The 27,647-nt window shown below is 40.9% G+C and overlaps 1 protein-coding gene across 3 annotated transcripts in view; it reads left to right on the top strand.

The window, feature by feature from the left end:
- Positions 1-27,647, top strand: part of hip1 (huntingtin interacting protein 1) — a 51,377-nt gene that overhangs the window by 5,150 nt on the left and 18,580 nt on the right. For 2 of the 3 annotated variants that reach the window (XM_007564159.2, XM_016677413.1), the window contains exons 2-6: positions 20,801-20,864; positions 21,887-22,029; positions 22,116-22,172; positions 25,420-25,500; positions 27,519-27,595. In XM_007564159.2, coding sequence (XP_007564221.1) covers positions 20,801-20,864; positions 21,887-22,029; positions 22,116-22,172; positions 25,420-25,500; positions 27,519-27,595 — 422 coding nt within the window. Of the gene's footprint in view, positions 1-6,600; positions 7,188-20,800; positions 20,865-21,886; positions 22,030-22,115; positions 22,173-25,419; positions 25,501-27,518; positions 27,596-27,647 lie in introns of those variants that run through there. The other variant, XM_016677414.1, reaches the window with a different exon arrangement.

Below are 27,647 nucleotides of genomic sequence, written 5' to 3'. Positions count from 1 at the left end.
TGTGGGGACCTGAAAAGCGAGGCCTCCAGAAGCACTGAGGCAGCACAAACAGCAGGTGGTTGGTTTGTTGCCTCCCGGTGCTGGCTGTGTGTGAAATGATAAAGCTGGACATGAGTGACGGGTTTGTAAGCGGAACAAAGTGCACGGATGAATCCCTGGAGGCTCAAACAATGGCTTTGATTAACAAATTATTTTTGGTCTTGGGCTCCTCTTTGTTTTTTTTACGGCTCTGTAAAGTGGAAAAGGAGCAAGACAGTGATGGAGTGTGGACTCATTGTCTGCAGGTCATAAGTTAGACTGAAACCTTCTTCTTGTGTGTTGTTTCATGATAACGTGTCTGGCTTCAATTCAAGTGGTATTGTAGTAAACAGACTAAATACATTCATTTTGCATAGAATCTGCTACACATGTTAGGATTTGTTAAACATTAACTTGTGAATTGCTCAAGTTTAGATTGTTGTGTAGTCTGCAGCACCTAATATTGAAAATGAAAGGTTGTTTATATGACCTAAATGATGGCAAAGGTCGTCTGAAAATGCGTAGCTCGCCAATTCGTGGAGCTGGTTTGATGGAGCATATTTCTTTTCAGTCTTAAACATGCCACAAGTTATTATGCTGAGGAATTTTGCTTAATCAGTAATGAAGCATCAACTTGGGTATCCTCACACATGTTCATCCACCTCATTATGTAGGCACAGAGTCCTTTATACCAATTATGTACATACAGCAAAATCTATCGGAATGGGAGAAAGTTAATTGATTAAAATATTTTGTAAACTCAACCTTCCAGCCACATGTCCATCTAGTTTTAATCCACTTGCAACCAGCCTACCAGCTATCCAACTCTAACAAACCATTAATTGCATCTAACCAACCATCTAATTTGAACCCTTCAATTAACTAATTCAAGAAACTAACTTGGCTCTATGTCCAACCACCTATTTATCAGTCTAATTAATTCTAACCAACAAACCACCCAGTTCAAACCCACTAACCAACTATCTAATTATAGGAAACCAAGCGAACTATCATCCATGTAAATCCAAGAAACCAACCAATCACTCGCATGCCAATCTGATTCTCGCTAATCAACCAGTTCCATTAGACCAAGCAACCAATCCAGGACTGTAGCTTGCTATTTTGGTGGCTTAGTCCATGTATCTATATTTGGAGGAAAATTACAGTTCAAGATGATGCGGGATTGAAATGTATAAATGTAACAATCAGACTGCAGTCCTCTTGTGCCAGAGTCCTGAAACTTTTGTGTCCCTTCTCATACACACTTGCATTAAATGGTGAAGCTGCCTCACTCGCGTGCAGTCGAGCACTACAGAGCTTTGCTAATGAGCTAATATTGGAGCCAGGTGTGCTGAAGCAGAGACAATTAAAAGTTGCAAGAACCCAGGCCTTGAGGAACACAGTTTGAGACCACCGTCTTAAAATAAGACTTGCTGTTTTTGCATGCCGTACTTGTTTGAAACCCCCTTAAAAAAAAAATCAAGATTTGATTTTATAAAGGCAACTGACCCACACAATTATGACAGGTATTGCTTTCTTGAGGAAGATTAATGTGGAGGAGATGATTAAAATCAGAAAATCCTCAGTCTGCTAAACATTTTTTTTCATTAAATTATTTTTTAGATTAACTGAGTCGCACTGATCAGAGTGAATCATTCTTGAGGCAGGCCTGTATCAGTGCAACTATGAAGTGTCAAAAACCATACTTGAGGGAGGAAAGGGCGTATGAGGCGAGTGACGCATGAAGGAAGCGTAAACATCATCCCGTCATTTTTCTTTATTCAGCCCCAGCTCTTTTCAAGTACAGCACAGGTGTGTGCTAATTGAGATTGAAGCACAGAACAGGCCATTGGGAGGTGGAGCTGGAGACTGGGGAGATTATTTTTTTCTGGAATCTCACCTATCCACTTCCAGCCCACCAACCAACTTTCTAATTCCAAGAAACCGGCCTATTCCATACCCAGCCAGCCAACCAATCAATTCCAAGAATTTATCCATCTTTCTCTCTTTTCATCCGGTCTCTATCCAGTTCCAACCAACATGTAAATAGTTAAGGTTATATAATGTAGTTTTAGTGTAAAAATCTGTTCTAGTTGCCTTAGTGTATGTGTACAGTGTTTCCCCCAGTGTATTATAAGCCTGGTGGGCCACCAGGCTTTACTTGTATCCCCACCAGGCTAAGCATTGTTTAAATCATTTTAAAATGTTAGCATTTTTTAAGACTTTATAGTTGGTGTTCAGGTATTAATCTTCCAATCTTTCAGTAACACATGATTATCAAGTGATATTTTCAAATTTCGTGTCAACTTTAAACATTTTTTTAACTCAAAAACATGACGGGCCCTGGATGGATGACTGTCCTAACACCCAACCACCGGGCTTAGCAAGTTGTCTTGGGTAAACCTTGTATGTGTATAATATAACTGAGCAATGAAATGCAAGAAATGCAAACAGTTGAAGACATGTTTGAAAACATTGTGAGAGATTGGCTTAAACTTTGCTCCAGGTGGGTAAACTCTTTTAAGGAGTGTTTGAGAGTGAGGAGCCAGACTGAGACAGAGTGGGACAGCTGCATGTGAGAAATGCACAGCGGTTGGTGAAGGGCCCACGCCGTACCAGGAAGTGAAGAGACTCGGCAGAAAATAGTTGGCATTGTTTGGAGGCGGTCTGCTGAGAGGTCCGAAGCATAATGTGTAGCAGTCCCGGCGGCCTAATGAGAAGCATATTGATCATGGTGGCTGGCCTGGCCTCAGCTAGTCAGCTGTTTGGTGATTGTGCAGGAGAGATTGGCAAGGTTTTTAAAAAACTGATCCCAGCGACTTGTTGATCGGCTTTAAGCTGCCTCAGTGTCTTCTGTCTTTTTTCCCAGACTCGGCGAGGTCAGATGCCAACCCAGTTATGTGCATGATGCATTTTAGATTGATGCAATTAAGCTAGATTTAGTTATGTTCCTGCTTGCAGGACGTTTCTCGTGTTTTCTCCATCGGTTTTAAAATGGCAACAAAATGATAAACTCCCAAATCGCTTTTGCATTGGATTTCATTGGATTTTGCAGGTGAAGAGATGTAATCAAATTTTGTCTGTTTTTTTTTTTTTTTATTGTTATAATCTTCGTTATATATGGGTGTAAATGGTAAACACAACCATACTCCTGTAAGATTGTGGTTCTGCGTTTAAAAATGCAGAATTAAAAAAATATACGCAGAGACAACACAATACAAATGCAAACATGCAATGGTAGAAAACGGTTAACTTACAAAATGAAAGTAAATCTACTGTTAAAATGTAGAACTTGTTTTGGTGTAGTTTTAATATATCAATACCAACTTCAGGTGATTCTGATTTCTTGTTTTTTTACTATAACATAAGAACAGCATTGAAAATCTTTTTTTCAAAACCTTTCTGTCAGAGACAAAGGAAAAGTCACATTGTATACAAAAGAAGTTGCTGTAAAAGGTATAAAATGAAAGAGTTAAAAAATGTTACTCTATTGGAATATTATCTTCATGCTAATCATTAGCATGACTAGCCTACCTCACATTATTTAAACAGCTGTCTTCCTGTAATTGAAGGCTGTAGTTCTTTACCTTGATTCTGAAATTTTCAAACATAGCCAAGATTTCGAAGTCCAGAATGCTTTGGCAAACAGATAAAAGGGAGCAATTTGGCTGCAATATCTTCAACCTTCCTGTTATCTGTTAAAGGTCTTGCTCTATCTCCCTTTTGTTTTGCCTGATTAAACCAAAGCCATGTCTTGGCATGTTGTGGAAGATACGGTTTTAAGCAGTGTCCTAAACCTCTGTGCTACTTTAGCTATTTTCAGTGACTTTTTAAAAATATACAAAAATGTTGACAGCAAAAAGTTTTGTCAGCACAACCTGGTATTGCTTAAAGTGAATTCCTTAATCAGAAATGGATCAGACGGTCCCCCCCCCCCTCCAACTGCCAGCGCTAAACTTTTTTTTTTTTTTTTTTTTTTTTTTTTTTTTTGGGGCCTCGGCCAGCTTCTCAGTCAAGACGTCTTTTAAACTGTGCAAAAATGTGTGGTGTTGTGAAATGTGTTAAATTAAACCAATAGAAATTTACATCTAAACTAATAAAATTATCTTATGATCAGCTGTGCTGTCCTGCTTTTTGGTCAACATTCTTTTATATTTTTGGCCATAATGTTCCCATTTTATGGCTACCAAACACACCAGACTTGGGTTGTAACCATAGAAGATGGAGAATAGAGCTGGAGCAAAGAGATTAATTTTTAGCTCTTGCTGTGCAAACTTGCAGTAAGAGCAGCGTTGCGCCATGTTTACTTCTATAAGTGAGAATAGAAAACATGAAAAGGGTGGTCACAAATTTTGGAGATGTGGTTGAGTCACATTGCCCGATTCGTCAGACTAAAGAAGGGGTGGATCTCATCAAAGTGTTCATGTTTCACAGTACAGACTTTTTCATTTCAAAAATGTCACAAACTGCATCATCCACTCAACTATGAAATTGGAAATGTGCAGACATTTGGCATGCAACAGCTTTAAAAAAAAAAAAAAAAGACTGATCTTGTTCTTCATTAATGACAATTTGGCTCAATCCATCTCTCCACAATGTAACTGTTTGGTATTGTTGCCTCTTGAAGAGGCGGGTGAGAGGTTTTCTCTCCACAAATCCTCCAGTATGTTGCAGATATGGTTGCCCTGTAGATAAAGCTGGCAATTGACAATATTTTATGTAGAACATTTTTATGCTCAGTTATCAGTCGAGCTTTTATTTTTTGTTTTTTGTCGCTCATAAACCAAGCCTTAAAGTCGTTTTGCATGCACTGCTGCCGTTAAAGATTTAAGTGTGTAGTTTTTTTTCTGCCGATGTGCAGAAATCTGAGTTGGAGCACTGTGCCACAGTGACTGCATTTAAAAAAAAAAAAAAAAATCTTGCAACTTGATGAATGATCCAGAATTTAGTTGATGATGATTTTTACTATATCAGAATAAACTGGTCTGTCTAAAATTGAAAAATTAAAGTAAAAATAAGTAATCAGATGGCACGGTGCTGATGCAACTCAAAGATAAACTAATCTTAAGGATGTTTCTGTTTTAGAACAATAAGCTTTACTCTGGTTATAGTGAATATTCTGGAGCAGAATTTGTTCTCTTTCCCATCCCCTCCCTTTTTTTTTTAATAAGCTGTGATTCTCTCTGTGTATGTAAAGCTCTTTGATATTCTGGGGTTGTGACAGATGTTGGATAACATCTGTCACAACCTTCAGACTCAGAATAGTACTGCAATTTATGGTCTCAAAATGGAAACATCTCAGTTTGACCAGATGGGGGCATCACTTACCCAGAATTGCCTCCATAGGGTAAATTAAGCATTACCCTCTTTTTTCCTTCCCCCTCCTCCCCTTTTTTTTAATTGGGAAAATTATTTTATCAAAGTGTCAAATGGGTTGCTATGAAGATTATTTACTAAAGTTATTCCAGAAATATAGTTTATAAACTCAAAGTATGGTTTCTATATGCTGCTGATGACAGAAATAATGTTCACACTGACATTATCTTTTTCTAAATATCTTTAAGAAAAACTCTCAAAAAAAAAAGTAAGTTATTGTATTTCCCCGTATGTTTAGCCTGTACTATGTTGATTCAAGCTGTGACTGCTGAGATCAGAGCTGGTCTACACAAACGGAGCGCCCTTACCTTTGACTTCAGGAAATAAATGGTTAATAATAGGGCTGCAAAATATTACCACATTGGACTCTGTAGCATTATTGCTTTCAGTGATCTGTGACCTTTAGCAGCTTTGTTACTGTAGTCTGTGTCAGATGTGAACATCTGCTGCAGTGAAACTTCATCTAACTGGCTGAATGTTGAAGTGACAATGAAGTCTTGCAAATAGCCACATTATCAATCGATGCTTTGACGGAAGGAATGATTAAAATAAAAAGAGAATTTTTGGAAATATTTTCTCTTTTGTGATTTCTTTTTAGGAAAAGAAAGTGAGAAAAAAAAATCAAATTTGGATTTGGTATCATGAAATCTGAGACTTTATTTTTAAGTTGCATCGCCCAGCCCTACTTTGAAGTCGATGTTGTTGCTCCATGAGATGACACTGCTGCAGGCAGCCTCAGCAAACAGAAATGGCACTGCAGAATAAAAACTCCCTTATCAAAAAAAGCAGCATCTTCAGTTTTGCCTGAAAAATAATAATCTGATGCATGTTTGAATGCAGACGTCTTGTTGCCTGGCCCAAGACCTCTAGTGAACTGGATGGGCTTTGGTTAAGAGTCAAATGCAATCTCTGAATCAGGGGTCTTTCTTATTTAGAAGCTGAGAATATAAATATTGTTTTTATTTGTCTAGATAAACAATCAAAACTATTGTAGTAGATGCATGGTGTGTGAATACAAAGAGTGGGGGAGTTTGAGAAGGGAAGTGGTATGTTTCTTGTTTTTCTGGAAAAGCTTAATTTTTTTTTTTTAAGTGGAAGATAATCCTGTTCGTGTCTTGTTAGGTTTGATTATGCAAGATTACTCTGGGTTCACTTCCTGAGCTCTTAACTCCACCCCATCCTTCCCTTTGGTAGCCGGACCCCCTCGGTGGTCCCCGGACCCCATCTTGGGAACCCTCGGGGACTGAGCCATCCCACTCCGCAGGCTCCATGCTACTATTGTCTTACCAGGGAGCGGGCTATTTGCGAAATAAAGGCAGCCTCCTGTCTCTGTGTTGGCCGCTATGAGGGGCAATACCCGGTGAGTCGCTGCCGGGTTTTACTGTGAGGCTGAGCGGCTAGCATCAGCGACACTCCTCCGCTGCTTTCCCCGGCGCACAGTCTCTGCGTCTCGGCGGTCGGATGCTGGAAGTCCTCGCCGATCAGGGAGCGCGTCGGGCCCGGAGTGAGAGGAGAGAGGGGACGCGGAAGAGAAAGGGGTGGGAGGGAGCACAGGATACAGGGACATTTAAAAAAAAAAAAAAAAAAATCCAAATCAGGACACATGTTGAGCTAACGGGCCGCTCCACCTCCCTCTTCTCCTCCCAAATGCATTTCTTGCCTCAGTCGCTTTCCCGTTGCTAATTACTCCGGATTTTAAAAAGAGAGGAAAAGGGAAGCCAGCGGGTCTCCTCTTCGGCTTTAAAGATCCTGGCTCGCCGCTTGGACGGACTACCATGGATCTGAGCAAAATAGTAAGTTCTCAGTGAACAGACTATATTTAAAGGGAAACAGCCTTTTGATAAAAATGTATGTATTTTTTTTTTAAGCGGAGGTTGAGGGGGTGGTGTCCAGGAAACAAGTCCTGCTGCACACATGTAGGATCAGGGCTGGTTGCATGTAAGGGTTATTATGGCTCTCTGCAAGCTGGGACTTGTTGTCTGCTGCTGATTTGTAGCTGGTCGTGGGAAGTTGGGGTGTTGTGTAGGAGAAACGCGTGAGCTGGTCCTCATAGGGTCCATATGAAAACGTGGGAGTGTTTACTTTAATCATGGTGGGGGGACTTGAATCACAAGCTTCTTATTACTGGGTGTAGAAGCTTTAAATATGAACATCTGGACCTTTAAATGTGCAGCTTTACACAGCAGAAATTAAGATTGCTCTTGTGCTGGAAGGAGAAAATGCCTAGAAGTTTGTTTTAGGTGTGATCTGATGACTACTGGATCCTTAAAGGTAACTCAAAACACTTTGTATATATAAAAATCTTTTTTGTTGTTGTTTTTGGTCCATATTTAGCCAAGCTGAGAGTTCTGGATGATTAAGAAAAGTATTCACATTCCTTTATGATTTATTTATTGGGGATTTGTCATACACCCATACAGAGCAAGACGTATTAAGCTGGGTTTTCAAATTGTTTTCAACAAATAAAAATCTGTACAGTGTGGCATGCATTTGAATTCAGCTCCTCCTGCGTCACTAGGCAGTAGAGCCGCCTTTCGCAGCAATGCAGCTGCAATCATATTTGCCATCTTTGTATATCTAGACTGACTTTAATGCCAGTTTTTCTTTTGTAAAATAAACCAATTTCAAAACTTGCCATAATTTCTTAATAGGTTGTTGTTCTGGACTTTGACTAGGTCATGCTAACTCATACACTGATGCAAACCATTTCAGTTCTGGCAGTAGCTTTAGGTTATTTGACGTGTTTTTCTCGTGGGATTACCTGTCTTTTCCTCCATGTACCGTCCCATCTCTGACCAACTCGTACTCTGATGAAAAGCATTCCCATAGAATATTGCTGCCACAGCTGTTTGTTTCGTGAGGGGACTGTGTGTTCAGGGTCATATGTAGTGGTAACCTTTGATTTTATGTAATTTCTGTCATGTAGGCCCCAAAAAACTCAATTTTGACCTAATCAGACCTGAGCACCTGCTTCCGTCTGCTGGAAATTGAAAACTAGTCCCTTAATGTTCTGGTTTCAGCAATCACTTTTTCTCTGGTCATTCTCTCTGTTACACATGACTATGCAGTCCTGTCATTAGTAGGCCTGTGCTGTGTATCTTTGCAGCTTCCACTGAGTTGCCAAGGACCTCTTGGCTGCTTCTCTTCAACGTTCTTAGTTTAGTTTAGGTAGGACCGTAGGTTTACTGTTACGCCATACATCTTTCCATTTTCAGACAGCAGATTAAACAGTCTTATTTCAGGAGCTCATGTTATAACCTAACCCTGCTTTTAACATCTCTACGTTAACCATGACATATCTGCTCTCCTCGGCCTTCATGATTCTGTTTCTTCACAGAAAAACTGGATTCCTACAGAGATTAAATCACAAACAGGTGGAGTCTAATTAGCCAACTTCAAAGGGAATTGCTTCCAGGGGACTTCATTAAGGGGTTTCAGAGTACAGGGGTACGAAAGTGGCTGGAAAGTGGCATGTTGAATTGGCATGGATGCAGGTGCTGAAGTGTCTGACTGGCCAAGCTCCCGGAGTGCACAGTTGGAGCAGGTGTATGTAAGCCCTAGGCAACAAGACGGGCCTTTCACTGCCCAACATGGATGGATGGGTTCACTTTTAGCCCTTGTGTGGATGCGAGGAGGATAGGGTAGGAGCAAAGCCACCCACCTGTAGTTCTGTAATCCCTAACCGGGAGTCGCACAGAAAAGGTTTTAAAAGAAACGGCATACATAAATGAAGTTGTACTCAAGGAGGAAAAACTGATTTTTCTTGGCTGCGAGATGAAACTAAGCTGCCCACATGAAGCGGCTGGGGCATGGAGCCCAGACATGACGTAGGTGTAAAGATGCAGCGTCTCGCTGAGTCAATCTTCATTCAGATACAGTCGGCCTGTTGGCTTCAGATAAACTTCTCTTTATCAGAGAAAAGCAGTTCAGCATTGCGAGTCTATCAGTGCTGCCAAGGCTGTCCTGTGAGGTTTACTGCATTTTTTTTCTGCCCCTGTGTTTTGGCTGTTTTTGGCATGTAGTGAGACGCAGTGGTATGAAAGCAAAGTTCAGCCAAATTTCAAATTCCTGGAAAACTTACATTCCCTTAATGCATGTAGGTTGTTAAATCAGTGCAGGGGGCGAAAAATCCAGGAAGGGCTTTTAAATATGTTCATCAAGTTGTATTGAAAAGAAGTGTTGGGTACTGATGGATTGATGCAAATCATGTCAATGTTCAGGAAACCTTCACTGGAACCTGCAAGGTGTAGAGCATCGGCGGTTTTTTAGAGGTAGATAACGTCTTAACTTTTCTGATATTTTGAAGATCCTTCATTCAGCCTGGAGGTTTTAATTCTGTTTTAAAATGTCGAACACTTGTGATCCTTACCAAGAGCTTTGAATCTAGATTGAAAACTTGAATCTAGATTGTCTAAATACTTTCTAACATTGATAATTATGTCACCAAAGACCAAGGTGACCCATTATGCTTCCTTGAACAGGTTAGGATAGGTCTGTGGTCTGTACAAAACATGTTGCTTACATTTTTTGCACAAAATTATTCTTGGATGGTGAGACTTTAGTCTGCTCACTTCTGAATGAACTGTTTTAGGGCCTCTTTACATTTTAAATCCAACTGAGCTGCTACTCACCCTATCCCTCAACTCAACATTTATACTTGCACGTAAAAATGTCTGCAAACAGATGCAGAATTATACATCCATGTGTCTTTGAAAAGCAGAAGTGGAGCTTGCTGCACAAGACTGTAGCGAGTGGTTTCTGGATGGTAGATCAGCTACAAAGCACTTGTCTTTCCATTCCAGTAGTCATTGTACACAATGCAGCAGTAAAACCACCTAACCAAATGTGCTGAAGCTCAGCTTGGGTTGCTAGGTGACCGGTTACTAGCTAAGGGCGCAGTTCCTGTCAACTGGTCTTTGAAACGGCCCATTTTCCAGACACCAAAAAAAATGAATTTATTGCCAAAAAATGTCTACATGTTTTTGTTAGAAGCAGTTGAGAGCCAAATGGAAGTATAAAAATGGACAAAAAGTGAATTTTGCATAATATATTCCATTTAATACTAGTTATAAAGACTAACCACTCTGACTGAATCATTTCTAATAATTTAACATTGAAACTGAGAGGTTTTATTGTTTCGATACACACCGAAATACCAAACAAGATGTTTTATCAACACTGGTGCAGTGGGTGGAGTTACCTGCTCCTGTGGGTATGATTTACATGCATGACCTTGTTTTGAACCCCGCGGTGGAAACGTACACAGGAAATGGTTATGATGAATAACGTTTTCAGTCAATAAGACACGGAGGAAATGTTTCAGGTTTCAATGTTAAAATGAGAAGACCTTGTTGTATCTATGTTAGTCTCTTACTTTGATGCAAGAAAGGAAGTACTGAGTTGTCCTTTGAAGACTGTACGTTGGACTGGTGGTCCAAATTGACATTGTGCCCTCTGGGAGTTGTGTTCATGATTAAACATCAAGTTACAAACAATTGAAATATTTCCCAGCCTATTTGCTGACACACCTGGCAGAGTCAGAACCCCACAAGCGGCAATACTGCTCTAAAAATAAATCATGATCATACAGCGGAAGTCGGTAGTGCAGCTGTACTATATCCATGCTACTATACTGGGAAACAGTAACTGTACTCAGTCATATTCTCAAATGTATATGCATGTCCACTAATGCTCTCATGGAATTGAACAGAAAAAGCAGCAGTCTCAGTCGTATATTACCGTTATTGGGGTTAAAAACGGAATTGATCTTTAAAATAAGTCATAATCTTTTAGGCATGTGTTTCCCCCCCAAGAATATTGAAAATTACAATATTTGCTCATTCCAGGACTGAATCTGTGATGGGTTTGATTTGATTTTTCAAATATATTCTTAAATGGTGACTCTGCAACTATGTCACCTAATCACGTTGAGGCGCCATGATGGATGTCGTCGGAAGTGAAGGACAGAAGTATTGAACAGAGCATACAGCCATGGTTCCACATGTTCAAATCAAGCTGGTTTATCTCTCTGCATCCTAAATCCATTTTTACAGTGAAATTAAGTAAAAGTGATATTGGTCTTTTTTTATGACGAGCTTTACAGAACTTAACATGCACATACTTTGTTTTGACATCTGTCATTGCGGCGCGGGTTACTTTCTGAAGAACGTGATGTCGCATGCAAAGGGCCAATTGTTCTCTGGAATAAAATATGGTGTAATACTCATGAGCTGGCTAGTTTTCTGGATCCAGAAGTGAAACATTCACTGGTTTAAATCAGAAATTGTTTTAGCTGTGGATCCATATAAGGGAATGATGTTTTCCAAGTACCAGGAAAAGTCCTTAATAAGACACATTCTTTAGCATATATGACAAACTGAGCTGGCAGTCTGATAAGCAGATTTATTTGCCCTTATAACAGGAAATTGTTTTCTTTAATGGCTGCCAGCCCAATCCACAAGTTTCATCTGACTCTGCAGGAGAACGTGGACTCAAACACACAGAAAACCCTGTGATTTGTTTTCTTAGCGGTCAGGAACTCGTCTGCTGAGGAGATCTTCACAAATGTCTCCTTTAGGACATTTCTTCATGTCTCCCCGGTCCTGCAGGAAGTGGAACTCTGTAGCTACACAACTTCAGTCTCCTTGACACTGTCCTGCAGAGAGCTGTCCTGTTAGAAACGGCATGTGAACTGCCACTGGGAGGGGGCGGGGGGATGAGAGCCCGACTTTTAGCATATGGGTGTGTGCCTTTGACCAGCTGCGGCCCTCCACCTCTGCCCCCAGCAACAGCAGCCTGGTGCACCAAACAGCCTTGAGCTTCCAAGCTTTTCCTAATGGGCTCTTAGGAGACGTCATCATCCCACTGGGCTCATCTAGACCGCAGAACGCCATTATTAATGGAGCGGAGGATACTTCACTGAGAAGCAAGCAGCTCATGTTGACGGACTCCGAAGCGTTTGCAGCTGAATATCCTTAGAGTGACGGATGGTTTATTTCACATCCTGAAATCATGGCAAACTTGGTCTGTCTGTGTGAACGTGTGAGTACACTGGGAAAATGACTATGTAGGAAGAATATTTTGAGTGCCTTGATTAGCTCACCAGGCAAAATTTAAAAATTTCTGTCAATTTTCCAAATCTGAGACCACACACAACAATAAAAAAAAAAACCTTAGTTTATAACATGTTTAGCTGTACATTGTGAGATGTCGAACCACACGGCAGGAGCAACACGCCACATCCAAACAAGCCGATTTCACGCACCAACGTTCAGATGTCGGACTGTAAAATTTCGCAAAACCTCACGAGGCCAAACATGAGTTCAGAGTAAACAAACATGGCCGACTGGGAAGAAGTAATGGCAATAGTTTGTAAGCCGTATTTGACAGAGGAAAAAGTAACGCGAGATCACTCCTAACAAACCACACGCACAACAGCAGGAATATCTTTTTAAGAGCGATCCTGGTTGTTGGAAGGGAGAAATCGGGACAAAAATCTGCATAATAATCTCGCGATGTTAACTAGGCATAGTTAATCCCAGCTGATGTATCGTCGTTGTGATTGTAAATGATGGCGTCGCAATCATGTGGTTTCCCTACACCTTGAACCGCTGTCATTAATAACCAAGATGCCTGTACCACCTGGGTTAAAACCATATTCAGACCCAAGACGCTTTTATTCATTTATGTTGCTGTCTGACTTCAGGCCGGCTACAGTGTGCCATATCCTGTTTTGACGAGAAGTCGATGTTTGTGTGCTGGGTTTTACTTTGTGGAGATTATTTTTGGCTGCGAGTGTGATCAACCGTGTCGGCATCGCTGGTATGTTTTCGCTGAAATGAATGCGCATTTGTGGGCAGTGGAATCTCTTTTTAGGCCAGCGGTTCTCAGACTTTTGAAGCAGGCCATGCCCTCCTTCTTAGAGCAATAAAATAAACAGCAGCAGTAAACAGCATAAGATCAATCGCAGGTTTTGGGAAGGAATTTTTGGCTCGGGAACTGCCAAGTTCAGCTCTCAGGAGCCGGTGTCTTGCATGTGTTGGACGTACCCCTGATTCAACACTCCTGGATCAAATGAATGGTTCCTTTTGAAGCCTCTGCAGAATCTGATGACGCAGCGAGGAGCAGCTGGTAAACGCCTAAAACATGCAGGGTACGGGGCCCTTGAAGACTGGAGTCGGCCACCCCGATTTTGAACCGTGCACTGAGTGTGGTGTACAGTCAAAGTTCACAAATATTTTTTTTATGTTAATTATTTCACTACAGTTAAGGCTCTATGTTGACTAGGAACAGACTGGCCACCAGATTAAAGGTTTTGAAGGGGGGGTATTTAAAAAGCAAGTGCTTCTTAAAGAGACGGAGGCCCAATTTCAAGCCATCAAATTATAAAGTCAAATTTCTTATCTATTTATATACACCTTTTTTCTAACTACTAAAGGTAACGGAGGTACTTGGTGGTGCTATAAAGTGGCAGTATGTGGCTGGAAAATGCATAATATTGCCCCTTGAAAAGTTAATTTTAAAAGTCCGTCTTATGTCGGAAAGTGTTTTCTTCTACTGTACAGATACCGTTGCAGTACTGCCCCTCCCAAACCTGTTGCTACACACAGCTGGTTTGAAAGAAACTTGTGTACTTTCCCCTTTCTTTTAAAAATAATAAAAATCTTAAACCACAGACGGTCGAGGCAATGATGTTGAAACCCATCACTTTTACAAAGGTGGCTCCATTTTAAAGCTACGTTTGGCAGGTCACGAGTGGAAGAGATCGACGTGAAATGTGACGGGGTTCGGTCTCAGCTGCTGCCTGTCAGGCTTGACTGAGCAAACGCTTCAGCAGAATGGGGGTTGGAGGGGCTAGTGAGGGGCAGGGGCAATTTTCAGCAGGCAGGAAATGGGCAGTGCAGGGTGTGCTAAGACAGGAAGCCTGACTTGAGTGCTTGTACCCTCCTTCCACCCCCACCTTCAGCACCTCCACCCCTCTGGGACTTTGCCACAGTGACCATGCCTCAGCATTACAGTGCTGCTGCATTCACACATCGCCTCATGTTTCCTGTTTTCCTTCCTCCTAACCTCCCTTTACTAGTCACTTGTCACCCTGCACAGTCCAGCAGCTGGTCAGCTCGCGCAGAGAGCTTTCCCCTTGGCAGTGCAGCACCTGAAGGAGAAACTGGAGTTTACAGAAGCTCCCACCTGGGTTTGGTCACTTTACAAAATCATCAGTAAGAATGGAGCATGTCTGCAAGATGGCAACGTAGGATTTTCCTCATTACTGTTGAATATTTTGATGATGGTGATCACGATTAACCCTCTTGTCCCCCCCGAACCAATCCCTGTAAGCTTTAAAAAAAACACATCTTGCTTTGGTTTCAAGAGGAAAGAAGGTCCCTTTATCTGGTCAAATATACTGCATGGCACTTGAAATATTGTGAATGTTGCATCCTAACAGATGTCCTTGATCATAGTATTGAAGTGCCTGCAAGGATCACATGGGGTTAAATCCATAAAATGCTTCGCGTATTCATTTAGTCTCGGTTCTCTGTGTGATGGAGGGAGTACAGAGGACCGTCTGACCCTACAAATTCAGATTTCTCAGAAGAGCACTTCAATCAGATGAAGCATGTTGGAGCTGCACTAGACAAAAAAACCTTCAAATCACAATTTTATGGCCAGGAAAATATCTCATTTAGTTCATCCTTGTGTGTTGTGTGTGATGCTGTCGTCGAGCAAGAGCCCGTGTTGTACGGTAGCATCTGTTGCAGAGTGACACTACTATGCTTCTGCTGGTCTGACGACCTTCAGAAAAAAACACACTTTTAGTATTTTCACTAAAGTTTAAAGCATACATTTATAACCCGTTTTGTTGCTGTGTATTTACAGGAGATGCAATAAGTACGCTGACTGTTGCTAAAATAAGATGCCGAATATTGCCTTTATAATAATGTAACTTGTGGCATTTACTTTTGTTTTATACAAAAAAAATTAAGCCACAATATAGCTTGAAAATTAAAGATCTCAAGTGCTTGTGTTGCCACCCTGCTGCTCAGGGTGTATTAGGAAGGCGTTTTGTATTTACTACAAATGGCTATTTGCCAGAATAGCAGAGATGCTGCTTCTATGCTTTTACATGAATGTAGTGTCAATAGAAGAACGATTTACAGGAAGTCAGAAACGCAAACAAATATAGATGCTTAAAACTCGTCTAAACATAGTGAATATCAAATTAGTTGTGCTTTTTAATGGCATAACCAAAGAAATATAATTTGTTTATAAAGATCCATAATCAAACTATATTAAAGCTGGTAGGGTTGGGTATATACAAAGTATGTAAAAGGGGAAATTAGGACGCATCGGCTTAATGAGGGATTTTTGTACGGGGCTTAATAGGACATGGACATCATGTGGTGATATAGTTTCATCTTCCTCCACTGCTGTATGTCTTTGTTTTCATTGGCAAATCATCCCAATTATCTGTTCATATGAGCCTGTGTGTCTTTAGTTCAGTGGGTGATTGTTACTCTAGGATAAAGCATTATGAGTGGTCATTACAAATAGAAAAACAATATATAAGCTCAGTCCTGTAAATGGAAATGGCAATTCTGCTCTGAATAATACACAATGTACTTAATGGGAACTGTTAAATAGCTGCGGTGTCTATTATTAGTGCTGAACTCTTTACTGAGCTTTTTGCTCCTCCTTCTTTCTGATAATCAGAGTTCTGTATTTAAGATGTCACTTCCCTTCAACAGTACAATGTCAGGGTTTCTCTGGAGGCCTCCCACACCTGCTTATGACTTTCAGCGAAAATGTGTCTGTTTTGTGCTTCCTTTTTTCAATTTTGTCTATGAAATTGTTAACAATAGATTGTGACTCGGCTTTGTCCAGAAATGAACTAGAGCAAAACATGGTGTACTTCTTACAGTGAAAAAAAGTATTTTTCCCTTTACATATTTCCTTTTTTTTTTTTTTTTGTAACACTTCAGATCATCAAACTATGGTTAATATCAGACCTGTGTACATTTTCCATGTGAAGATTTCAGTTGGGGGAAGAAAAGCTGTCCAAGCCAACTCTGAAAAAATAATTGTCCCCTTAAGCCTAATAACTGGGCCACCCTTGGTGACACAAACTGCCATCAAACGATTGCAACTTCCTACATAACTTTGAATTGTTTTACTTTAGGGACATGTAGAGCATGAATGGCTTATTTGAGATGTTCTGTGAGGACTTGTCACTGTCCTGTTGCATAACTAAGTGCACCTCTCAATGACTTAAAAAAACCAAAAGCAAGGTTTTGGAGTGGACTAAAACCCAACTGAGGTTTTTTTTTTTTTTTGTCATTTATAGGTACTCTTGGTGGTATGTTTCATTTTGTACCTAAACATCCTGTCGCAATCTGACAGCTGGACATTCTCCATCTTACCTCAAGTCATTCAGGTCCTGAATGACTTGAGGTCAAAACTATATTTTGACCTCAAAATATAGTTTTGAGGTCAAAACTATATTTTGTATTTTCTTAGGCCGTCTTTGTTTGCTAATAAAACAGTCATTTAAGAAATGTCAAACTATGGAAACACTTTTTTTTTCTTTTCCTGGACTGTGTTGGACTATTTTGAAAAAATCAGAGTTGCACAAAGGAATGCTTTTGTGAATACACAAGAGGCATCATCCCCAACAGCAAAGCAGCGGATGGGGACGTGAGTCAACAAGTGAAGGCTGTTTCATTTTGCAGGCAGGAGACACTTCCTCTTTTCTCCGAGCGCGGGTCCTTTGGTGGACACGGTCAGGCTGCCATCAGCATATCAATGCAGGCCCTTTTTTTTCTTATCCAACAGAAGGCTTGGGCAAACTTAACATGCTTTCAGCACTGTATCAATAACACTTTGTTGCAGAGCTGTGCTAAAAGATGTTTCTAGATACTGAGAGGCAACCAGACTTTCTGTGCTGGGCTGGCGAAGAATCGATTGAGAACGGGTTATGATTGCAGACATAAATAAGAGAGCATAAAGTTCAAAGACCTCATTCCTGAGGATGTGATGATGTAAATTGAGGTATTACCTACTCGCAGGTCCTACAAATCTCGCCTCTGGTTTTATTTTGTGTCACTGAATCAAGTGGGCTGGTCTGAGTTGCTGCACCTCTGGTAGCTTAGAGGCCATTGATGCCGGGCGGTCGGCTCGGCCAACGCCAGGAGTCTCGGGCAGCTGCTGCTCCCATTCAACCCGAACGTAGCACAAAGTCTCACTGTGGGCTGATTGGCTCATCCTGGTGTGGGAACGATTTGCACTAGTGTTTGCTCAATCGTCCTTTGATTTGTTTGGTGTGTGGGTAAAGGAAAGAACAAAGGGGGGAAATGTAAATCTATTGAGGCAGCGTCAAAAAATTGTAAGCGCAGACGTTTATGTTCGATTGTGAGCCGTTTGAATGCAAAGAGTTCAGGCTCAGTATTATTGTACCCATATGTTACAGTGGCTATTGTACAAGTGAAATATGGTCCCTCTTAAGAGGAAATTACACAAAACTCACTTCCCTTGTTGAGACTGCAAAGGAAATGTGAAAATGGTTTGGACTCAATGACGCATCTTGAGGCCAGTGTGAACCAGCAATGCTTGTTGTGCTCTGTTGATTTTCTTATTTAAGATGATTGAAACACCCTTAATCTGTGACATTCTAAATTAAATCTTAAATAATGTCGTCAGCATTCTTATTTCTTTTGTCTTCATGAGTTCGTGTAGCAAGAACGAAGGCAGCCTCCATGTAACCAGGCTGCATCGCAGCCCATCTTCAGCGTTCATTGGACAAAATGAGCTACAAACCTTGGTTGCTGCAAAACAGTCCTAACCACTGTTTGCGCTGAAGTGCAGCCTTGTAGCAGGAAGGTAGTTCTTTTAAAAAATAAAAAAACATCAGCATTCTATCTCAGGACAACACAGACACACGGGACAAACAACATGGACTGTAGGGACGGAGATGTATGCAAGACAAGCTGCTTGTCTCTGGGATGGCTTCATTGAAAGATTTTGTGCAACCAAACAATAAGTGCTTGTTTTGATAAAGCAGATGGCCTAATTTAACTCGGTGTGACTGGCCTCTGTGGTTTGGATCAGAGGAAACACTGTGGAGGTTTCTTTACTGCTTCACTTCTTCTGCACGCCCCGAACAGGACAGTGATGACACTGCTGCACTTTAGAGTCTGAACACCAAGCAGTTTTTCTGGTCAATGTATGGACTGAAGCCCAATCGGTGCGGATGGTCTGAAGTTCAGAGCCGGGTAGGGGTGAGCAGCAGCCTGGTTCCTCCTATCCTCGTGCTGCATCTTCACCAATGAATCACGCCTGCTACTTAACCTGAATTTCACTTAAATTAGATTTGCCTGAATGTGTGTTAATCCGTCATGGGGTGTGTGGAAGATGTAGTTTTCAGGACAGTAGCCTTTTGTGATGTAGGTAAAAACTTTCTTTTTCCCTCTGATATTTTCCTGGGTTTTGTTTGACTGATTTGAGACTCTGAGCAGCCAGCGCTTCCACAGTGTTCCATCTTTGCCCTTCCCGTTCCTCCCCTTCTCTCCCTCCAGTGACTTCCAGCTCATATACTGGAAGAGGAGGAGCAGACTCTGTGGGAAGCGAGGTTATGAAACAAGATCTAACATTCTGCTGACCCGAACTGATCGCAGCACCCTTCCGGTGACAGGACAGGATATATGTTTGGCTTTGTTCAGCGGACACTAGAGTTTCAATCTGTTTGGTGATATGACTCGACTCTGACTGAAAGACCGGTTGAGTGGTCTGGGTTTTTTTTTTTTCCTCTCTCAATTATAAAGTAAAATGTCAACCAGATGCTGTTGAAATACAGTTTATCTGAAAGCCTTCAGCAACAGTCCAAACTCTGATGCAGTACAGGCATATTATAACTTGCCAAATATTTCATTTCTGGTTTTGAGATTAACACTTTATTTGATGGGGTGTGCATAAGACTGACATGATACTGATGACATCTTTCATGAACATGAAGGAGTCTTTATGAATGTCTCACTGTCATGAAGTATCATTTGGTAAATAATGACACTTTTAATGCAAAGTTGCTCTAAAAGTTGCATAAGAAAGTCCATTAGAAGGGCCAACTTTGCATGATTTTGTAAATGACATTTTAATGCAAAGTTGGCATTTTTAATGGACTTTCAAGGCAACTTTTAGAGCAGCTTTGCATTAAAAGTGCCATTACTTACCAAATGATACTTCATGACAACTGTCAGACATTCATAAAGACTCCTTCATGTTATGTCATGTTTATGACGGAGTCATGTCAGTCTTATGCACATCCTGTCAAATAAAGCATTTCCTATTAATTTCATCATGCATCTTTTTTGATTGATTCTGATTTTGCTTGTTTTATAACATGCATAAGATAATCTTAACACGTTCTGCAAGTTTTTTGATAAAGGTCACATTCAAAAGCAAACTAGAGAATTACAAGATCATCCCTTTATCTATTGAATTATGTCCTTTGCCTCTTTCTGATATTTTTAGGACTGAAAAAAGTGCCATGTTGTCTCAAAACATTTGTAACTATTGGATGAATTGGGTGGGAGGTGGTGTAACAACCCTACATTATTTTAATATTTGACCTTCGGATAAATGGAGCCAATAGAGAAATGACTGGTCGATTTCAGTCTGCGGCAGATTGATTACATCGCTCTTAATGAATCTGTGTTCGTCTGACAGGCTACAGATTAGTATCAGTCGTAACTGTTTGTTTGCCAGAGTTGAGTAGAAACCTGAAGTTTCCTCTGCCAGAAGAGGCGAATAAGGTCTTAATTTGAATCCGAGACTTCAGCTTGAGACCTGGCTAGTGTTTTCTTGTAGATTTCACAGCGGAGAGCGATGACACACTGAGATATTCCCCTGCTCATCCACACGCGGTTCATTGTCGGTGCCATCCCATTAAGTCTATCTGCTCACAAGTCAGCTGTGTTTCCTCAAGAGTGGCCCCGAGGAAATGTGGCCGCCAGCAACTCTAATCCGTTTGTTTTCTTCTGTCAAATCATGCAATTCACAAACTTATAGATTAGAAGTCACGTTACATCTCCACGATTTAATCTAGAGGCCGTTTCTGCGTGACTAGGTAAATTAGGAGAAATCTGACGGCGCGGTTTTCTTTAGTCTGTGAAGCTACTCCAAATCAGCGAGAGGCTCAGGCTTCAGAGCTGCTGCCTTGAATACTAACTGCAGAAAATGGGTCAATCAGCCTCTTCTGGAAAATCTCTGCTGCCTTCCTATTCCCAAAGCATTACTAAAGACTTTTTTTTTTTTTTGAAAGCACTCTTTTAGTAGTGGAAAGATGTCAACTTTTCACAGTGAAATACTGGAGTAAAAATCTGTCGGCTGATTTCCTTTTCTCTTCCTCCTTTTGCAGGCTGTCAGCATCAACAAGGCTATCAACACACAGGAGGTCGCCGTCAAAGAGAAGCATGCCAGGAATATCCTCACATTGTGTTAGTGTGTGAAGGATATGTCTGAAGAGAAGAGCTGCGTTTATTTCTACATGTGTGCAGAGGGTTACATTAGTGCAAAACGACAAACTGTGTAACCCCTTCTAGTTCATGTGGTTTTGTTGCGCAGCTGATATAAAAAACAGCATGCTGCACTTTTTTTCTTTTCTTTTTTTATTCTGATCTCTCTTGGGGCATGTTAAAATAGTCTAATACAGACTATACAAACAGTTGTATATGGGTTGTTTTTTTTGTGTTTTTTTTAAGATTCTTGTGATTTAATTCAGTTTATTCAGCTCCAATTCCCATCTCAAGGCAGTTTGAGATGAACCAGTTATACAGAAACCTTTTGCAAATTCAGCTCAGATCAATCTGGGTTATTCAGTAGAATCAAATCCTGCAGTCAGAAACGCAGAAAATTAAATTCCAGTTACTTTTAGGGCCACAATGAATGAATGATTGATTATTCTATTGACTTTTTCTAATGATTAATCAATTAATGGGGTAAAATAATTGGCACACTCTGCAACTGTAATCAAAGTTAATTGCAGCAAAATATCCTGTCACTCGGTGTCCAAGAAAGCAGCTCTAAGCTAAGAATGTCTTCTCGATGGCTATTGGTCGATTATTGAATCTGTCTAGGAGAAAAGCTCTTTAAAACTAAAGTGAATCAAGACTATCTGGGGGGAAAAAAAAAAAAAAAAAAGAAGCACATAAAGTTAATTATTGCAAATTCAAGCACTTAAACACAGCATCGCTTTGCTAGGTGTACCTTCTTTTCATCTCTGAAAAGAAGGTACGCCTGGCCCAGAATAGCCAAACCGTTTTAATGTTTGACCTGTCAACAAGGTTTATACACCTCATTTATCTGATCAGAATCCCACTGTTGTGAACAAAACAAACAAAAAGTCCACTTATAATCTTCAACTCCCTTCGGAGCAAGAGAAGTGAGAAAATATCAAAATCAAATGTAATGTGAAATATGAGTGGTCCTTGACTGCTGCTCCCACCGTGCATCTTGGGGACCCACCACGAGAAGGGCGCCCACACTTTCTGGGCGGCCGTCAACCGGCTGCCTCTCTCCAGCAACGCCGTGCTCTGCTGGAAGTTCTGCCACGTCTTCCACAAGCTGCTGCGGGACGGACACCCCAACGTAAGAGCAGAGGACACGCGAACATCGGGGAAGAACGTCCGTGGTTTCTGCATGTGTTGGAAATCTGTTTGTGCTTCCACCTGCAGGTGATAAAGGACTCCATGAGGAACAAGGCAGATCTGGCGGATATGAGCAGGATGTGGGTAAGAAACTACGCCGAGGTGATTATGTCATGCAAAGATCTACGGCAAGCCGTCACACGTTGGGAGAATTTGGCCTCAAGCCCTTCGGGATTTAATCGTCTGCTGAATTTCTGTTTGATCTTTAAAACACAGGTGGTTACATCCATGAAGTACAGGAGACTAATCGTTCACTCAAGTAGCTGAAATCTCCCTTTATCGAGTCTTTAATTCAGCTTTTAACTTGTCATTCTGTTAAGAATTTAATCTGCAGTTACCTGGAGCATAGGTAATAACACTGAAAATAATTAATGTTGTGATAATAAGCTACAGCACAGTTTTCTTTGTAAAATTTTAGTTGCATATTATTTTGGTGAACAGTTTTCAATCCCTTTAACCATGAAATAATGTATTTTTTCTGTTCTCTTAAGCAGAACAGCTAAAATGCTGAGTATCACTTCATTTCATCTAGACTTGGCTGTTATCTGTACATTTTGTAAAAGAGAGAAAACGGCAAAAAATGAATTTACCTAAAAATGCTTCAGACACCATCTAAAATTATATATTTAGATTCCAGCTGCTCAAAGTGGGAACTGAAACTTTTTTCTTTCAGTACAAAAACAATGGCCAAATTTGCATATTTCTATTAATAAAAGGTTAGTTTGCCTCGGTAGGTTTTTGTTCCTGTGGTTTAAAACATTTGATTTTAAACTAGATGGGTTTTCCCATCTGACAAACTAAGAAACATAGATTGAAATTATTTCAACAGGATGAAATAACATAAATAGTAATTTATTGGATGGTGCTACAGATTATAGATGTAATGCTTCCACTCCTTTGAACATGTTTGCTTTTGTTTTAAATGTATTTTATGTGTATATAGATTTGTTTCATTCAATGAAGTCAAACTAACACACACACACACACACACATTCATTCAAGCCTTTCTCCAGACGTTTTAAGTTATAGCCTTCAATGTATTCTTTCAGGTCTTTATATGATGGACTAACACACATTGCTGCATAATTATCAGCTGAAAGGGAATATTACAATAAGTTCTTCAAAACTATCAATCCAGTTCTGACCTAACTATCCAGTGCAAACAGCCGTTTCTTAGTCATATAATTATTAACTGCAGTCCATTTGATGTAATTCATCATTAAGCTGTTCTGTGAAAACCTCTACGGGTTTTATTGGGAGAACATTAGTGAACAAACGGCATCAGGACACCAAGGAGAGAACGTTTTGACTGCAGTTCAATCTGTTATCTGAAAAGAAAAAGCTAAGCTACCCAGTCGAAGTTCAGACCTGAATCCAAATGAAAATCTGCAAGATTTGACGACGCTCTTTATTCCTTCTAACTGAGCTTGAGCATTTTTCCCCCAAAAAAGAACTGGCAGAAAATTGCAAGAATTCTCTTGATGCGCAAACAGACATGGACCAAAAATACTTGGAGCTGTTATTGCAAGAAGGCACACAGTTGGAGTCTGACTTTAATGTTTAACCAGTCAGTTTCGCACAGTTTCATAGTCGACATTCCCAGCAAAGTTTTCGATTGAAAGTCAGTCATGTTGACGAGAGCAGATCACTGTTAAATGTTGGTCTGCAGCCATCAGCAGTGAGAGACGGTTGTGGACAAGAACTGTGTGATTATGATCGTCGGCGCGCCCAAGTATTGTGGTTAATGCGCTGACATTTACAGACGCTCCGGGAGAGAGCTTCTTCAGCAGTCGAGCCTTCAGAGCTCGTTAAACATTATTGGAGGAGCGCACTTCATGTAGATGGCATTCTTTAATTTTAATAGCGTTTGCATTGTCCATTTAAGTCGTTCGCCACAACATCTCGGGTTAGTAGTTTATTGGGTTAGCTTGTTTGAAGTGAAATCTTATTTCTATGAGAGGCCCCATGGGCCAAAACTTACAAACTCTCTTGCATTCACTGTCAAACTCTCTTGCATTCACTGTCAAACTCTCTTGCATTCACTGTCAAACTCTTACAGAGTTTGATTTGATTGCAATGGAAGTTAACTTAAAATTTCAGTTTCTGATTGGACCCCAGGCAGGCTTTTCAAAATAAAAGCACACCTCCAGTTTATGTTTGATTCATGTTTCTCTCCTCCGGCTTTAAAAATGTAAAACTTTGTGTTAATTGATTTGCTAAAGGAAATCATGTATCTGAAAATAAATTAAAACATATGTGGGAAAAAATTCTGTAAACCACATATGTGCTACCTCAATCAAAATTGCTGACATTTGATATGCAAAAAAATCTTTCAGATTACATAAACAATACCTTACCAGGTACTTCTCTCACTTCAGGATGACACAGGGACACCTATAAGACCAATTTTAACTGAGGTTGCACATGTGTGCTTTACAGGATTTTTTTTGCCCACACAATATATTTTTTTTCAGATACATAATGTCGTTTTGCAAATTAACACAAAGCTTTAGCCTGTTATGGCCGCCGGAGAGAAACTTGACATGTGAATCAAATATAAACCGGAGATGCGCTTTTATTTTGGAGAGAGAGCACCATAACTTGTGCTGTCGGGCACATTAAAATCGAGTGCAGCTGGCTTTACTGCCATTTCCGAAGAGACGGCTAGCTTTATCCCACTGATAGATGGGGTTTCCGATGCTGGCTGTCGGCTTCTAAACACTTCTGATAATGCTGACATTACTGTTGGAGCGCTAACGATGTCATTTAAAATATTAGTTGCCTCTGTGAGTCGCTGCTGCTCAGCTAGTTTTCTGTCCGTGAAAACCCGCCTACTCCTGCCTGGGGTCCAATCAGAAACCGAAATTTTAAGTTAACTTCCGTTGCAATGTGAATGTAAGAGAGATTGATAGTATGTGTAAGTTTGCTAGTGAATGTGAGAGAGTTTGATAGTATGTGTAAGAGTTTGTAAGTTTTGGCCCATGGGGCCGCTCATATATTTCGCCACATTTGTGGCGCAAGCCTGAGCAGCAGCAGCAGCGAGCTGGGCGGAGGCCTTCGCGCTCTGTACCGACTCAGTTTCTGCTGATGTCACCAGGCAGCAGGAGGATACAGGAAGTGGGGTTGCTGTGACCAGGGCTGCGGCGTCATGTTTCCGGTCGTTTCGCTCACACACTCCCAGGCAAATAGTTGAGGATGCTGAACTGTTTCCTGCTAGGCAGACCCGTTGCAGCAGGAGTTGCGTCCACATTGTTTATACAGCTGGTGTGTGTGTGTGTGTATATATATATATATATATATTATATATTTCTTTGTCATCTCTTCCCCTCAGGGTCATCTGAGTGAAGGTTATGGGAAGCTGTGCAGCATCTACCTCAAACTGCTCATCACCAAAATGGAGTTTCACATTAAAGTGAGTCGGCCGGCCAATAAAACCGAGCGTCAGCCTCCCACATCGCCCCTTCTCCTCTTCCCTTGTAATCTTTGCCCCAGACCCTCCTCCTGTTGGGGGGGAAATTCCAGTTTACTCCTTATTATCCTTTGAAGAATCGGTAATGAAGCACTTTTATGAGACAGCTGAGCCGAGGCGTGGAGGTGACATGAGATACTGCTGCTGATGCTTTGCTCTCATGAAGCTGGATTCTTAGCCCTAACCGAAGGCAGTAAAGCTCCTTCATTCTCATTTCTGTTGGCAGATTGTTATAAATTTTGTCTCACACCTTCACAGCATCATGGGCGTAGATCTGTGGGCATTGCAGTGGGTTGGACACATTGTCCAGCGTCATCTTTGTGGACTGACGCGTAACCTGACGCACCTATTGCTGTGACTAAATAATTAACAAAGTGCCAATAAGCATTCTGATGAATTAATCATTATGCATCAACTGTAGAAATGATGCAAATAGGAATATGAAACATTTCAGATATCTGAGGTCTGAGCNTCTTCCCCTCAGGGTCATCTGAGTGAAGGTTATGGGAAGCTGTGCAGCATCTACCTCAAACTGCTCATCACCAAAATGGAGTTTCACATTAAAGTGAGTCGGCCGGCCAATAAAACCGAGCGTCAGCCTCCCCCATCGCCCCCTCTCCTCTTCCCTTGTAATCTTTGCCCCAGACCCTCCTCCTGTTGGGGGGGAAATTCCAGTTTACTCCTTATTATCCTTTGAAGAATCGGTAATGAAGCACTTTTATGAGACAGCTGAGCCGAGGCGTGGAGGTGACATGAGATACTGCTGCTGCTGCTTTGCTCTCATGAAGCCGGATTCTTAGCCCTAACCGAAGGCAGTAAAGCTCCTTCATTCTCATTTCTGTTGGCAGATTGTTATAAATTTTGTCTCACACCTTCACAGCATCATGGGCGTAGATCTGTGGGCATTGCTGTGGGTTGGATACATTGTCCAGCGTCATCTTTGTGGACTGACGCGTAACCTGACACACCTATTGCTTTGACCAAATAATTAACAAAGTGCCAATAAGCATTCTGATGAATTAATCATTATGCATCAACTGTAGAAATGATGCAAATAGGAATATGAAACATTTCAGATATCTGAGGTCTGAGCCGTCCGTTCAGCCTTCCTGTTACCTGCTGGAAGTCTTGCTCTCTTGCAGCCAGAATGAACTGCAGAAAGGTCTCGACGTGTCCTAGAAAACGGCTTTTTTTAAAGTGTTTCCTCACATCTCTGTGCTTCCTTTCACTATTAAACACCTCAACAATAATGTGAATTCACAGATTTGAAAAAGATGTTTTTAATTTTCCGCCAAAGTCGAGTTTTGTTCACTTCCAGTAAATGGTAGATTTCTCGGTGCGTCTCTGCTTTTTATAATTTCTACATTAATTAGTGGCGACTGTGGTAGTTAATGTTTTTTTGTTTGTTTTGTTTTTTAATTTGATGTTTTTAAACATGAAGTCAGGATTTACCTTATTGTATCATAAGCCTGGCGGGTCACCAGGCTTTACTTGTGCCCCCACCATGCTTAGCATTGTTTTTATTTTTTTAATGATCGACTTTATAGTTGGGGTTTAGGTATTAATCTTCCAGTCTTCCAAAAAAATGCATATCAAATGATATTTTCAAATTTCCTGTCAACTTTAAACACTTTAACTCAAAAACGCGCTGAGTGGCTGGATGACCGCCATAGCGCCCTGAGCACCGGGCTTAGCAAGTTTTCTGGGGAACCCAGGAAGATGTTCAATTATTGTATTGTATTTTAATCAAGCGTTTTCCCCAAGTTGAGAACAGAAGTCGTGCAAAAGCAGCGCAGAGGTGTGCAGCACTTATGTTTACCACATAGGAAGTCACCATTTAATCTTTTAATGAAGCTCCTGGTGGCCAAAGTTACCAGACTCTGTCAGTAAATTGTATCGAGTGGCTGTCTGGACTTTGCGGTTTGAGTTCAAAGCTCGGTTTTTGTCCCGTTCCGTTTCAGAACCCTCGTTTCCCCGGCAACCTGCAGATGTCGAACAGGCAGCTTGACGAGGCGGGAGAGAACGACGTCAACAACTTGTGAGTGTGGCGTGCCGCCGCCGCCGCTCCGGTTGCCTCAGCTTACTGGTGG

This window comes from Poecilia formosa, unplaced genomic scaffold (assembly GCF_000485575.1).
Source record: "Poecilia formosa unplaced genomic scaffold, Poecilia_formosa-5.1.2 Scaffold155, whole genome shotgun sequence".
In the NCBI taxonomy this organism is placed as follows: Eukaryota; Metazoa; Chordata; class Actinopteri; order Cyprinodontiformes; family Poeciliidae; genus Poecilia; species Poecilia formosa.
The sequence above is the reverse complement of the archived record's forward strand: the minus strand, read 5'-3'. Positions and strand labels throughout refer to the sequence as shown.